The following is a 14,742-nucleotide window of genomic DNA, read 5'->3' as shown; positions in this document are numbered from 1 at the left end:
GGGAATATAAAATTTTATACTATTCAGTCTCTATCCTCTTTAACTTGGATATTTTCTTTTCTATTTATAGCGTTTTTGTACAGTCGTTTATTAGTATAATCGACGAAATCCAAAAGTATATATTTATATAACACTTTTGTTTAAATTCCCTTTAACATTTTATATGTATATATTTATTAATTGTACAAATGAAATATATTTTTTTTATACTTTTTAAAATATTTTTAGGTGTCTTTGTTGTTTGTAAGGAAATGAGTGTTTTATTATATTATAGCGTACATGTATTATCATTTTAAAATGAGAAAGAGATAAATTTGAGCCAAGTTTCCACCATGGGATATTAAATGTCAGCTTTAAATTAGGTGTAAATTATTTTCAAATGTACTTAGAGTAAGTTTATTGAGCATCATTAATGCAAGCGTACAGTAACACAATCGGTTATTTTTGTATATAATTATTGTATATATTAAACTGATTTTAATTATTATTTTTGCAATTGTTATAATTTAGTTATTCTAATAACCAATTTCATTATTCAGTTATTTGGAACCAAATCTAGTTCCCAAATATGATTACATTTTTTACAAGTATTTTATAAGCTTCTAAGTCAGACTTACCTGTGTCTGCCTCGGCATGGAATGGACCACCCCTTCCTTTCCCGTGGGTGTTATAAGAGGCGACAAAGGGAGGCAGAGGGATAGGCAGCAGCGTCCCTTTTAAAACGTCTATAAAAGCCTAACTGCGGTTGCCAACTCGCCTGCCAAGCGTGGCAACTACTGGCAAAACTCCTCTTATGGGAAACGCTTATGTCCAACAATGGACAATTAACGGCTGAAATAATAATGTCAGACTATTATAAAAATCCTAAATAGTCGTAACTAATTGCCTATACTGTCTGTATATTGATTAAATTATAGAATAATTTCTATGGTGCTGCAAATCTTTTGTACATGTATACAATAGGAATATTTTCACTGTACAGTATTTTTTAATCAGCAAATCAAGTTTGTTTTTAAATATAAATTTTTTTTTCTATTTTTCATATCTATTTTTTAACCTCGAATAAGCAGTGTAAAAAATAAAATTGTAATTTTTAGGAAAATGTACTTTTCAAATTGAATTGGCAATGAATTGATTAGTCCTACAAAATAAATAGATGCTAAATAATTAGTTTGATATTTTTTTTATTTTGTTTATTTAAAATTTAGTAGTTGCAAGTATTATAAATCTTAAGACGTAACAATTAGATTAAGTTTAGAATTTTGTATGAACCACTTTTATTTATTAAGAGAAGACCGTAAGAGTAATGAGATGAAAAAATAAAGATCATTGATTTTTTAAAATGTGTATCATTCAATTCATTATATATATAAATTCTTAAAACAAATCTGACCACACCATCTTTAGTAAACACACTGTGTTTAATATGCTCCATGAATATGATCAACTGAAAAAGAATAATTTTACTCTCAACGGATGGAATGGTAACCTCGCCTGCGCTAACCAGTATACGTTGGCGGGCCACCAGTGAGGTTTGATATGTGAGATTGAAAAGCCAGGACAGTTAGCGCATCGTGACGAATAATACACTAGAAATTCAGCGCGATGGTTTCCATGAGGAACTATTGTGCTGAAGGTCGACCTGATACTGCTAGCAATGAGACTAATAGTCCGTATTGATATAAAGTAGATTATTTTATGTTGGCATACTAAGTGCTTTTTTACATTACGTTCGAAGGATCCGAGGTTATAAGGTGAAGGGTACCCGATTTGAAAAAGTTTTTTTTTGTATAAAACTTAGAATGGCAAACAAGCCGACGGCCTACCTGATGGAAAGTGGTAACCGTCGCCTATAGACATGAGCAGTAGCATGGACATAACAGAGTATACTCTTTCGCCCATGATACCCCCATGCGTTGCCATTCCTGTGGACTCAGGTGTTATTCCTTCGTACCCAGTAAATTCACGCTATATCCCACTCTTTATACCGAAACACAGGTCATTACATATTGTTACGGTACGGTTCACGTAAGAGTAGCTTCAACCAGGATCACTAGTTTTTGCCCGCAACTTCGTCAGTGTAAATTTCAGAAATAAAAAACGAATTTAAACCGCTTCTAAATGAGGTATTACGATAAAACACGCACCAGATTTTAAGTTAGACCTACAGGAATACAATTGTGAGAAGAGTATCCAATTTTGTGTAATAATTTTCGTGTGATGCTGAAAGAAATATACAGATAAAATTTTTAAAAATATTGTAATAACTTTTATTGCCTTTATTAAAACCCCTTATAATTTTTTTTTACACAGACATCTATTAGTAACAATTTTATTATATTAATAAGATTTGTATTGGCTGGAAAACAATCGACCATGCTGCATCACATAAGGATTTTTTTTAGTTTGTACAGAGCGTGATATTTTTATTGAACATTATTACAATTTATATTTATATACCTTTGGTATTTCTGATCTTTTTAACCAATTTAACCATTAAACAGATATGCTCTAGTATAAGTTCCGTAAGATTTTATTTTGAGAAAATGTGCACATTTTCTCTACAGATTTGGACCGATTTGCAAGGGTTTATTTCAATTACTGCTAATGTTTGTTCGGTTTTTTGTAAAAAATGTTTCGTGACAAATACATAATTTTTTTCTTAAATTACTCATAGAATCATTAGTCTCTTTTCGCACTAGGATATGCATATTCCTGATTCAAAACTCATTACACCCTTATATAGCCCTAAAGTCCCTATAGAAAGACCCTAAAGTCTCTATAGAAAAGGTTATTCTATTCACCCTCAATGAAGAACCAATCATCGTTTATCATATAAATGGTTGAGAGTATCCATTAGGCTCTTTCCCTCTCTCGTAATGGTTCGTCTCGAGACAGCAAACTCGCGGGCCCCGTTGTCCGGCGTCCTTACTCTTGATGCACGTGTGCGGCACAGTACCCCGGCCCCGGTGCCCACTCCGCTCGCTCGGCCCCGCGCCGCGCCTCGCAGGCTTCACGCACGCGCCGCCCAATGCGCAACCACACCACGCATACCGCCATACCTCGTCTAGCTTATTTCGATTGCGACTGACATTTAAAACGTTATGAAACCCAGCTTCTTCACTGGAAAACAGGTAACTACTCGTCGATTCCCAAATTCCTTCCCCATCATCCCGTCAGTAGGCTCGCAGTGCTCGATTCACGGGCAATGGTGTGAGAGCGCGGGCCGGTAAAAATAGAGCGTTAGAAATGCGGCGGTGACTGGGGTGAGGCAGAATGGCGGGGGTTGAGTGAGCGCCCTGCCAGGGGCCGCACCCTTTGATTCACTTTGTTGTGGTTCGTACGCCGCATACTCCACCTGCCCGATAAAACGAGTGCATGCAATCACTGCTCCTTCGCGCCGCTTTTGTCCTTTTAAGAATTTTGTTGTTCACACCATAATCCTTGCAAGTGGGTCAAGTCAAACATCATCGCCAAAAACCACCACCAATATGCATCTACATACGTTTAGTTAGTATTCCTAGATTCTTATACCTTTGACCTATCAAACCTTATTTTAAAGTTCTATCCATTTTTACTTCAACTTAGTCCTTGGGCATTATGTGCACTGTGCACGTAGCGATCGATTTTAAAATGTCACAAAATTTCAGTGATTTGTCTTGTTAATAGACAACACGTCCGCACGCGTGTTTGTAACTCTTGTTTATTATGGGATGGGTCTTGGGTAAGTCTCACACCATCGCACCAAGGAACTAAAACACCCCACCCTTTTTCGGGAGTGAGTGAGAATTTTTTTTTTGTTTACTAACTTAGTATGTTGAAAAGAAAATAGGACATGAGAATGGAAATGGTTTCAGAATTAATAAACGAAGATGAACTTCGCGCCCTTCACTGGTCACATCCCGACAGCGGCGGCGATACCAACCATCCACCAGTTCGCTGCAAAGTTTGGATATGAGGGTACTGGTAACAATACTGGTGTGGTCCAAGAGACTAGATACCAGAATACTGGTACGGGCGGTGGGGTACAATTCGCTGTTGCGCCAGCTTCTGGCAGCGTGTCCGTCGATGGTGTGAAGTTCAGACAAGCGGAGAGTGTTGTCGTAGTGAGCAGTGCTCAACCCGGGGCTGTCACCTTAGCTGGAATTGCTCCTTTACATACAGGTAACAAAAATTAATTTATATTAATCAAACTATCATACTATTCCGCAGTTTTGTTCGAGGAAATTGACATAAAAGTATCATGTTCTAGAAGTCAATATTTTGTGTACCAAATTTCATTAAAATAGATTCGGTTATTGAAGCATCATTAATAACAATACAAATATTGAATGTTTGGATATCTTCATTTTTATAGCATTATGAGGATGTGAAGTTTTGAAATTCAATGGTGCTTAAAGACTTTAATGAAGTGGGTTAAACTGTTTATATTCTAATAAATTTATATAATAAATTCATATTTTAGACTTGTACATAGCATTGCGTCTCTGCTATCAATCAGCTGTAGTTGAGTGACTGTGTTTTCCTTTGAGGGAATGTGTTGTTAAATTATAGCGTACAGGGGCATAATACCTCAATAATAGCAACGCATAAGTGGGTACGGGCGTGACAGTCAATTTCTGTGATGTTTATCGTGCCATTTAAGCGATTGTTACTAGTTTCTGTCTACTGACAGCTTGTTTGTTATTTTTAATTGAATAAAAAAAATTCTTCTAAAAGGATACTTGTGATTTAGATTTCCACTTGTAAATAGTCCGTTTATAAGATTTTTCGTGATATCAACATCATCATGTCAGCCGTTATCTGTCCACTGTTGAACATAGGCTTCTATAATAAGGGGAGCTTTGCCAGTAGTTGCCACGTTCAGCAGGCGGTTGGACAACCGTAGTTAGGCTTTTAGTGATGTTTTAAGAGGGACGGTGCTGCTCTTTTGTCGACCCTTTAATTGCATCTTATAGCACACACGGGAAAGGAAGAACTCATTTTATGCTAGGACCACACGGCAACGACAATGATATCAACATGAAAATGGCTTGAATACAATTAATATTTCAGTGAACACGGGAGTGAAATATCAGACAATATCGACATCTTCCGTCAACCTGGGTAACATCACATACGGCGGGCAGGCGAGCTACGTGCAAGCAGAGACGGTACACCAACAGCTGAAGGCGGAGCAGCGCGCCGACAAGCGGGAGTACAGGGAGGAGTTGCACCATGACCTGATGGCCACCATGATGCAGCAGCACCAGGGTAAGTTAGTGACGAATGTACTAGATTCGGGATTGCAAATGAGGCCTCATATCAGCTTCAAGCATTGCGACACTGCCGAGTTTTTACTTTTTCCCACGATCTGGTTAAAATATTTAAACTGAATTTAGAAAAGAAAATTCGTCCAATACTGACCCTATCTATAATCAAACTTGACACACTCTACGCAAATTTTCATTGTGCTACAAGGTCGCAAATTTAAATATTTTTTTTTTCTTTTTGTGTGTTTATTTATAGTTCGGGACCTAATTAGTAAAGTGCAATACTATAAAATTAATAATAAATATTTATATTGTTTGACAATGTGCCCTTGTTTCTATTTTTTTTTAATGGGTGATAATGGAATGGTAACCCCACCTGCGCTATCGGTATACACTGACGGGGCACGAGTGAGAGATGATAGATGAGGATGAAAGCAGGTCAGTTAGCCCATCGTGACGAATTCCACTAGAATTAACCACAATCGTTTCCAGGGGGAACCGCGTGGAGGTCGACCTGATAGGGTATATTGCTAGCAACGAGTTCATTAGACCCCATTACTAATAATCCCTTTCCCCCCGCCTTTGTTTCTATTAATTATATCTACTGTTTACCATCGACAGGGAATTTATTTAAGAAAAGAATTCGAGTATATTGTAGTTACAGAAGCGACGTTCAGATTGTGAAATGAGTTTTCTATCGTGATTTTCTGGACATACGGATACCTGTTAGCTATCAGGCGGGCTATATGCTTAATTGGCTACTATTATACATACATATCTCTCACGCCTGTCTCCCATTAGGGTAGACAGAAACAATGGAACGCCAAATGCTTCAATTCAAACCGATCTCTTTCGCTTCCTCCATATCCATCAATCTTTTCATACACGCTTGCTAGTTAGGGGTACTTTACTACTATTATAGTACATAAATACATATATTATTTAAGCAAATAAAGTTATCATTCAATTATTCATATTTATACAGTGACGCAAGCGACGCCGTTACAACAAGGCACACAGCAGCTCCTGGTAGTGCTGCACGAGCCGAAGGAGGCGGCGGCGTTGGCGCGGGCCATCAAGCAAGAGAGCAGACCGGAGCGAGCAGCAGCCACTGCGCCCGCTGAATTCATAAGTGTGTTACCTATTATTTATGCAACTCATAATAACAAATAAGCTAGTAGAAAGCTGTAATCGTCACCAATACACATATGATATACCAATACCCACCAATTGACACCATAAACACCCGCCCGAAGCCATACGACGCACTACTTGCGTGATAGTTATAAATGATTCCTTTATAATTTCTATATTTATTTTGTCTTATAGATTCCACAACTTTTTAATACGTAAATACCCATTTTATTTATTAAATAATACGTCAACATATATTGTATGTGTAAGTATATAGAACACTGATAAAAAAAGAGTCAGCTAATTTGACAATTAGCTGACAAATCCGTTTTGAGGACTCGATGTCCGAAGTTAATCCATTTTGAGGACCTATATATTCTAAGACCTCGAATATACGAGTATTATGGGATTGCATGCATTTTTCGAAATCACTTAATTATGGCTTCTGCCCTACCAAAAAAATTTTTTTTGCCTTAAATTTGGGTCTAGCTACAGCTCTGTCTCTATCACATTCATTTTACGAAGCAGTTTTGCTTGTATAGCTACGTTTCTCTTTAAAGAGTAGGATATTACATACATAGACTTCATAATCACTTATTATCAAGTGGCTATGGAGTTAGTGTGTCGTGCCCGTTTTTTTTTTATTTCATACAACTTAGAACGGCAAACAAGCTGACGGTCCACCTGATAGAAAGTGGTAACCGTCGCCTATAGACATGAGCAGTACCATGAACATAACAGAGTATACTGTTTCACCCATGATACCCCCCATGCGTTGCCATTTCTGAGGACTCAGGTGTTATTCCTCTGTACCCAGTAAATTCACGCCATATCCCACCCTTCAAACCGAAACACAGCCATGCAAACACAACTGCTTCACAGTTGAAACACGTGTAGAAAGGAAATAGAATAAGCTGACATGTGACCAGTTTCATATCCGCCAGGTATCGGCGACGTGACCGACAGCTCAACATGGCAGACACTGGGCGGCGGCGTGGCGGACTACCTGTCCGCGCTACCGCTACCTCTGCACCACTTACTCAAGTATTCCACACCCACCAACTCGGTGGCGGACGGCAAGAGGGACGAACAGCCGACTATAGTGACGGCGGTCGCCGCCAACGCGGTTCCCTCTATGTCCTCGCTTACTGTACGTACATTTTTAGACTTAATTTACTTATTTATTTACCACATTATTCATGGTCAAACTTCTCATAAACCTGTTTTAGCTATTGAACTGTTTTTTATTCTTTTTTTTTTTGACACTAAATTCCCCAATGTTAATGAAAGAAAGTGACAAAACAGTGTAATAGTTAATTAAAAAAAACCGTCGGTAATAAAGAAGCAGGAAGATACTTCGATTCGATGCAAAGGTTTTTTCATTGCATTAAGTTCCGATTGTGTATTTAAAACACTGTAATGATTAAAATTGGTTTGTAGAAGGTTCATTTTTTATGAATAAAGTAGCCATCCAGGCTGAACCAACCCTTTCTTTCCCGTGGGTGTCATAAGAGGCGAATTAAGGATTTTAATCCTAGAGGGATGGGCAGTAGCGTCCCTCTTAAAATATTACTAAAGCCTAACTACGGTTGCTAACCCGCATGCCAAGCGTGGAAACTACTGGTAAAACTCTCCATGAGGGGTCTATGTTCAGCAGTGGACAGTTAATAGCTAATATGGTATATTTACAAAAAATTTTTGCTATAAAAGGCTGATTTAATGCTGTAATGATTGAGTGCGCCGACATTTTGACCCAGTTGCAAGAATTATGGTCACAGCATAATTAATAAAATGCGGGTATAACATAAGGGCAAATGTATCTGTTTATCTTTTTCCTTTTACGTTTATTTTTTTCGAGGACAATCACATTAATAATTGTGTTAAGAGAGAACCTGTTAGTTATAAATATGTGTAGGGATAACTGCGAAAATTTAAACTAAAACTTTTGTACCATTTTACTTTGTAGTAAATGTATAAAACGTTATAAAGCATTTATACACATACTAGAAAAATATTGTAGAATTAAACCTCCTTTTCATAAATATTTTTTTTATTATAGATGCCAACAAATGCAGTAAACAGTGTGGTCGTGCAGACAGCCACAATTGTGAACCAAACCGTGAACACAAACGCGGCGAACTCTGTCTCGGTACCAAAGAAGAAGAAAAAGAAGAAAACTACAAAAGAAAAGAAGCCGCGCCCGAAGCCAGGGGAGATACGACTCACCACTGCATTAGGTACAATTCATATATTGACATGTCAGCTTAGATTATATAGTCTCCATATAAATGCTTAGGAGAAAAGCGGGTCAACTTTTCCATAAAATTTTACGTGATAAATATGAGTGTTTTCTTTATAATTTTTATATTTATTTTGTTTTAGAATTTTTGCATCTTTTTAATGCGTAAAAACTCATTTTATTTATTAAATAATGAAATATAGATACGTCAAGATACAATATATGCGTAAATATATAGAACACTGATAAAAAAGGAGTCAGCTAATTTGATTAGCTGACAAATTTACAACAAACAAAATTAGCTGACAAAAAGTTGACCTATTTTTGAGACTCGAGGCTCTACCAATATAATCTTGCTTAGAATATAATTACGATGCTACATGAACACAACTATGAAAACCGTATCCAATTGATGCAATAGTTTTTGCGTGATACGTGAACAGACATACGGACAGATGAAAATTATTATCTCTTATTCAATTTATCAATAATATAATTTTTTTTTTTAAATGTATCTTGTTTACAATCAACTTATAGTATTTTTATTATATCATGTTGTTTACCAGACGGCAGCACACTGTACTGCTGCCCAGAATGTCACATGGCGTATCCGGAGCGCGGACTGTTGGAGCAACATCTGGTTGGACACACCATGGAGAGGAGGTATGCTTTATGACCATATAGCGTAATTATAGTGATAGCGATAGAAACAGTACGAACAACATTCAGATTAAAAAGTGCTCTGCTAGTGAACTAAAACGTTAAACAACCCTTATAGCGCGGTTTCAGAGATGATTTCTCCCACAAACGCTCAGGTTATAGAATGAGCTCCCTGTCGAGGTTGTTCCAAGAGACATAGGGTTCTTCAGGGGGGGGGGGGGTAAAGAGGTTTACTCAGGATCGGCAACTCGCGCATAATGCTCCTTATATTGTAGACGTTAATAGGCTACGGTAACCGTTTACCATCAGCCGTATGCTTGTTTGCCACCTCAGTGTTATAAAAACAAAAACAATACATTGCATACAAAACTTAAGCATTGAAAACCTACTTCATATTTTGCTTCGGAATTTTTCAAATTCATTTTTGCCAACAAAATCTAAATAACCACTTTTGTGGCAGGTTTATTTGCGACATCTGTAACGCAGCGCTAAAACGCAAGGACCATCTCACGCGACACAAGCAGTCCCACAACCCGGAGCGGCCGCACGTCTGCTCCGTGTGCCTGAAGGCGTTCAAGCGGAAGGAACAACTCACCCTGCACTTCGTCATACATTCTGGTGAGAAGAGGCACGTGTGCAACGAGTGTGGGAAAGGTCAGTTCAAATTTCAATAGTTTGTCAAGTTCACCCATAATACCATATACGTCAATATATTTTTCATTCTAGTATTCAGTATCACAATAAATATATATTTATATATGTATATATATAAATATATATTTATTGTTAGTAACGGGATTATTAGTACCCATTACTAATAGTCCTTTTTCCCCTCTGCGACAGGTTTCTACCGTAAAGATCACCTTCGCAAGCACACGCGGTCGCATATAGCGCGGCGGGTGAAGGCGGAACTGTCGCAGCAGGGCGCAGCCGGCAGCCCGCCGCTGTCGCAGGCGGTGCCGGCGCCGGCGCCCGAGCCCTCCTGACCGCAGCCCGACGAGAAAAACGACCTGCTCACGCTAATCGCGGCTGCAAAGGACGCCTTCTGACTCGAGTAAACACGATGCACAGATCGCACGATTGTAGACCAAAGCCTTGTAGATGTAGGAAAGTTGCTGTGGGTCAGCGCAGACCGGTGGTGGTCAGACTACTATAGTCTCTTTCAATAAAATTAAAAATAATGCATTTTACGCGAATGAAAATGTAATCAAACGACTAAATAACAAGACAATAAAATTTGCTGATGTCAAATAGTAGTACAAAACAATTTTTTTTTGTTGCTATTTTTTTATTTGATCTATTTTTTATAGATTAATTGAATGAATGTTTCGATTTGTTACTATAATTCCATTTAGACAAGTATTTCTGTTATAATTTAGATAAAACTTTGGCCATCAGAGGGAGACTTTGTACAAAAGACGTTTGCTTGGGCACCTCTGTCCCATTCATGTTTCTACCGTAAAGCAGTTATGTTTTCATGGCTGTGTTTCGGTTTGAAGGGTGGGATATGGCAGTGAATTTACAGGATATAGAGGAATAACACCTGAGTCCTCAGAAATGGTAATGCATGGGAGGTATCGTGGGCGAAACAGTATACTCTGTTATGTCCATGGTACTGCTCATGTCCATAGGCGACGGTTACCACTTTCCATCAGGTGGGCCCGTCTGCTTGTTTGCCTTTCTAAGTTATATAAAAAAAAATTAAACTTTTAATTGGAAACTTAAATATAGGCCGAGGATTTTTTGCGGACCAATAAAAAAATTAAACAGCAAACAAAACGTCCCTCATATATGCAACCCATTGGAATGCAGTTGAAATTATTCTAAAAAAAAAGTAGCTGACCCGGCAAACGTTGTTTTGCCATATAAATTATTTCTAGCGAAAATTATTTCGGGGTAAGCCACTGTTATCACTTAGGGGTATAAAAAATAGATTACCTATTCTCAGATCTACCGAGTATACATATAAAATTCCATCAAAATCGGTTAAGCTGTTACGGAGAAGTATGAAAACTGACACTGTGACACGACAATTTTATATGTATAGAAATAACTATAGCTCTCGAAGTCCCATGAAGTGAAGGTGGCTCAGTGTGCCTAGCAACTGATTTAGTACTCTAAGTCGGTCTGCGCTAACCCTAAACTTCTAATTTCATTATAAAACCATAGCCTATCAACTTCATACGTAGCGCTCCTGAAGGATTGCATTGTTCTATACTCTACTGAGTTTTAGAGTTACTGGCGTGCTATAATTAACCTTAATTTTAAAAGAAAAATCATTCTTGTATGTCACAATTAAAAATATTTTAAATTATTTGTCGTAAAAACTTAAAATAATTGGGTTAATTCTGAGGCACCATTTTATTAAAACTATCTCAAAAATTAAATGATATCACAGAGAAATCTTTATTGTATGAACCCAAATAAGAACTACATTTAAATCAAAACTACATAATTTATGATAAAACAGTAATTTTACGAAATTATCAAATTTAAATATTAGATTAGAAGATAGGTTATGGCGCCTCAAAATCGACGCCATTATTAATAATTTTATAGTTACGGATGACATAGTTTAGGTACAGCTACGTATAAAATTTAAATATTGGGCGATGCCCGTGTCTACATTCTATTTTCAAATAGCAAATACAATCTATGGCATTTTTTTCTTTTATTCATATATATTCATAGAAGAATGACTGTAACAAGGCATATAATTGATCTGTGGAATCGATGGTAAAATTGTATAAATTATATATTATATTGTATAGATATATATTAATCACGAATTATACATTTTTAATTATATAAATAATGTATTCTATTCAAAATTGTTTTAAGTATGTAAGAAAATGGAGTTAGACTAATAAAATAGCTAGATAAACCTAGCTAAGGTTTATTATTTGTGACAAAATAAAAGTTTACTTATTATTGCACGCGGCTGTGCTTATTATATTATTTTTTTTATTGTCTCTAGATTGAAAATGGTATCTATATTCATAAAAACATAAGACGATAACGTAAAAGTTATCCAACAATAATATACTTCTGTATTTTGATTATTAGATACTTATTTAATAATTAAAATACTAATAAATTCTCTCAAATTAAGAAATTAGTTGAAAACATTAAAAAATAAATGAAATATTCTAATTTACAAAAGTCAATTTACGTCAGGTTTATAAAGGAGACAATTATTTTAAATGACCTATAAAAAGTACTTTATTATATTGGCAATTTTTGAACCTATCTAATTACTTTTACAATTTACAGAATTTACACCCGTGCGGGTCCCATATCTTTTTTACTCATATATTTTATTTGTAAATATTACCTGCGAAAAATTATTTTAATTAGAAAAAAATATTAACTAGAAATCATCAGAAAATAAATTTAGTGTGATAGTGATATCTCGTTGGAGCTATTTATTTGAATTACGTGATTATTTTTTGCTGTGATCATACTAAAGATATTTTATATAAAATTGTTGTTTACATGTTAGGGTTCCTTGGTATAAGTAGTTTTTGTTGATTATTTGTGATTATATTTAAATAAAAATGTTTTAGATGCAGTTTTAAAATTTTCTTTAGTGTTATTTACGATCTCAGTGATTTAAAATGTATTTAAGTATAAAAAGTCAGTCTGTCAAGCAGCTTCAATCAAGCCTAACTTCTTTGACATTTGAATCAAACCACTTCTTAGATCTCGTTTCTTCTCACAATGCTACTATGATATTTATAAAATAATGTGTTAAGTAATAGGTAGCTAGAATAACAAATACGTTGAATTTTGGGATCTATATATTTTGTATGTTCAAAATCTCCGCGCTTGATTCAAGCTGCTTGATCGCCTCAAAACATTTAAAAATGTTTACGCAATATGCATAGTACCTATAGCTGTTAAATGTATATTATCTGTTTATATAAATTGTAAAATAATATTTATAGTATAAAAAACTTATTTTTTTAGTAAAAATTAACATACTTGTCGACGTATAAGTCTCTGTAAACGTAAAATTTAGTTAGTTAATAAAGTACAAAAGCAATTGTGACTTCAGTGTAGCCCCGTCCTGAGTTCTTATACGGAGGGAAATATGATAAAAAAAAGATACATATTGGCATTTCACAAAAAAAAATATAGATAGGTACGCAAAATTGGAATACGAAAAACTGACCTTTCATGAAATTTAATGGCTCATATTAATTATTTAACGTCCTTGTTAAAAGCAAGTAATAACTAAATATAATAAATCGTCGAGGCTTTTTCTAGAGATTACAGCATGGAATTCTTTAAAACGGGGTTATTAAGGGTTCTAAAGGGTCAACAACGCGCGCGTAACTGTAACAAAAACCGTGTTTGTTTGCTACCACAGTGTAGTATAAAAAAATTAAGATGATAAGGGACGAACATAGAACACATTTCATAAAGTAAATGTGTGAGAAATGTAGTTGTCAGCAGACAAGAAGTTTCTCAACTGTAGGTTATTTTGAGATTCCTAAAAATTAAATTTATACGATTTACTAATATGGATCTTTTGGGGAATCACTAAAGTGCCCCGTTTAGACACCAGGATGTGTGGCCATCAAACAAGTGTAGTAAGATAAAATTATATCCCTTTCTAATGTATAAAATAGATAAAAATCGTTAACTGTGTTCCCTAATCGATTCTAAACTGGTTTTTTAAACAAATACTTTGATATTAGAAATGTAAACGGCAAATTGTTAAATCATTTTAAAAGGGGCATAGGTATACCATAAGAATGAGATCTCTATTATTTTCCAAGAAAATTAACTGTATCATTTCTGACTGAACGCTTAGTTAACAAGTACATTTTGCTGCACATGTTAAATTTAAATAAATGAACTATTAACAAAATAATTATATATGTAAGGATTCTAACAATACACTATTATCCTAAACTGTTCAAGCATTCAGAAGTTATGGTAAAATAAAGACTCTAATTATACTGCATTAACGGGTTAGCCATTAAAAATAAGTTTAACACCACATCTGTTACATTTATTGCATAATGAAAAAATGCCAGAAGTAATATTTTCAACCGACATAAAAAAAGAAAGTTCTCGTTTCGGTTGTATTTTTTTATGTTTGTTACCTCATCTCCGCCATATAATGAACGCTATAAACCAATTTGGAAAATATTTTTTTTATCAGAAAGAATAAACTTACAGATTGGTTCCATAGGAATTTTATCAAAATCGGTTTTGTAGTTTAATTTTAAAACAATATAACTAGTTTTGCCACAGTTGATGTCAGGTTTTTTTGTTGAACACATTATTATGTATAGATAATTTCGAAAATTATGTATCTAAATATTGCCCGTTTTACGACACATTACCCTCTTCATAGCAAATCGTGCTTCCGATTATAATTTTATAATCTTTCGCTTCTAATAAAGAATAAATACATTCACATTGATTTGTCATTTTATTTATTAT

At 35.3% G+C, this 14,742-nt stretch overlaps 1 protein-coding gene across 4 annotated transcripts; it reads left to right on the top strand.

Annotated features, from left to right (window-relative positions):
- Window positions 1-1,898: 1,898 nt before the first annotated feature.
- Window positions 1,899-14,722, top strand: LOC113513055 (zinc finger protein 577-like). Of its 4 annotated transcripts, none has more exons than XM_052903381.1 (9): window positions 1,899-3,510; window positions 3,858-4,164; window positions 5,056-5,253; window positions 6,238-6,384; window positions 7,316-7,536; window positions 8,446-8,623; window positions 9,192-9,288; window positions 9,746-9,939; window positions 10,129-14,722. In XM_052903381.1, exons 2-9 carry the CDS (start codon window positions 3,873-3,875, stop codon window positions 10,269-10,271), a joined length of 1,470 nt encoding a protein of 489 aa, XP_052759341.1. In that variant the 5' UTR covers window positions 1,899-3,510; window positions 3,858-3,872; the 3' UTR covers window positions 10,272-14,722. The 4 variants fall into 4 exon arrangements, with proteins under 4 accessions (XP_052759341.1, XP_052759340.1, XP_026752846.1 ...); XM_052903380.1 differs by having other exon boundaries at window positions 1,901-3,134; XM_026897045.3 differs by having other exon boundaries at window positions 1,911-3,134; window positions 7,331-7,536.
- Window positions 14,723-14,742: the final 20 nt, after the last annotated feature.

This window comes from Galleria mellonella, unplaced genomic scaffold (genome assembly GCF_026898425.1).
Source record: "Galleria mellonella isolate WM207_F2 unplaced genomic scaffold, CSIRO_AGI_GalMel_v1 utg139, whole genome shotgun sequence".
Lineage (NCBI taxonomy): Eukaryota > Metazoa > Arthropoda > Insecta > Lepidoptera > Pyralidae > Galleria > Galleria mellonella.
The sequence above is the reverse complement of the archived record's forward strand: the minus strand, read 5'-3'. Positions and strand labels throughout refer to the sequence as shown.

Bases quoted from the DNA above. Each gene is read 5' to 3' on its own strand.
- LOC113513055 (XM_052903381.1), top strand. From the start codon at position 3,873: ATGAACTTCGCGCCCTTCACTGGTCACATCCCGACAGCGGCGGCGATA. The intron at 6,385-7,315 runs GTGTGTTACCTA...ACATGTGACCAG, and splicing joins TGCGCCCGCTGAATTCATAA to TTTCATATCCGCCAGGTATC. The intron at 7,537-8,445 runs GTACGTACATTT...TTTTTATTATAG, and splicing joins CCTCTATGTCCTCGCTTACT to ATGCCAACAAATGCAGTAAA.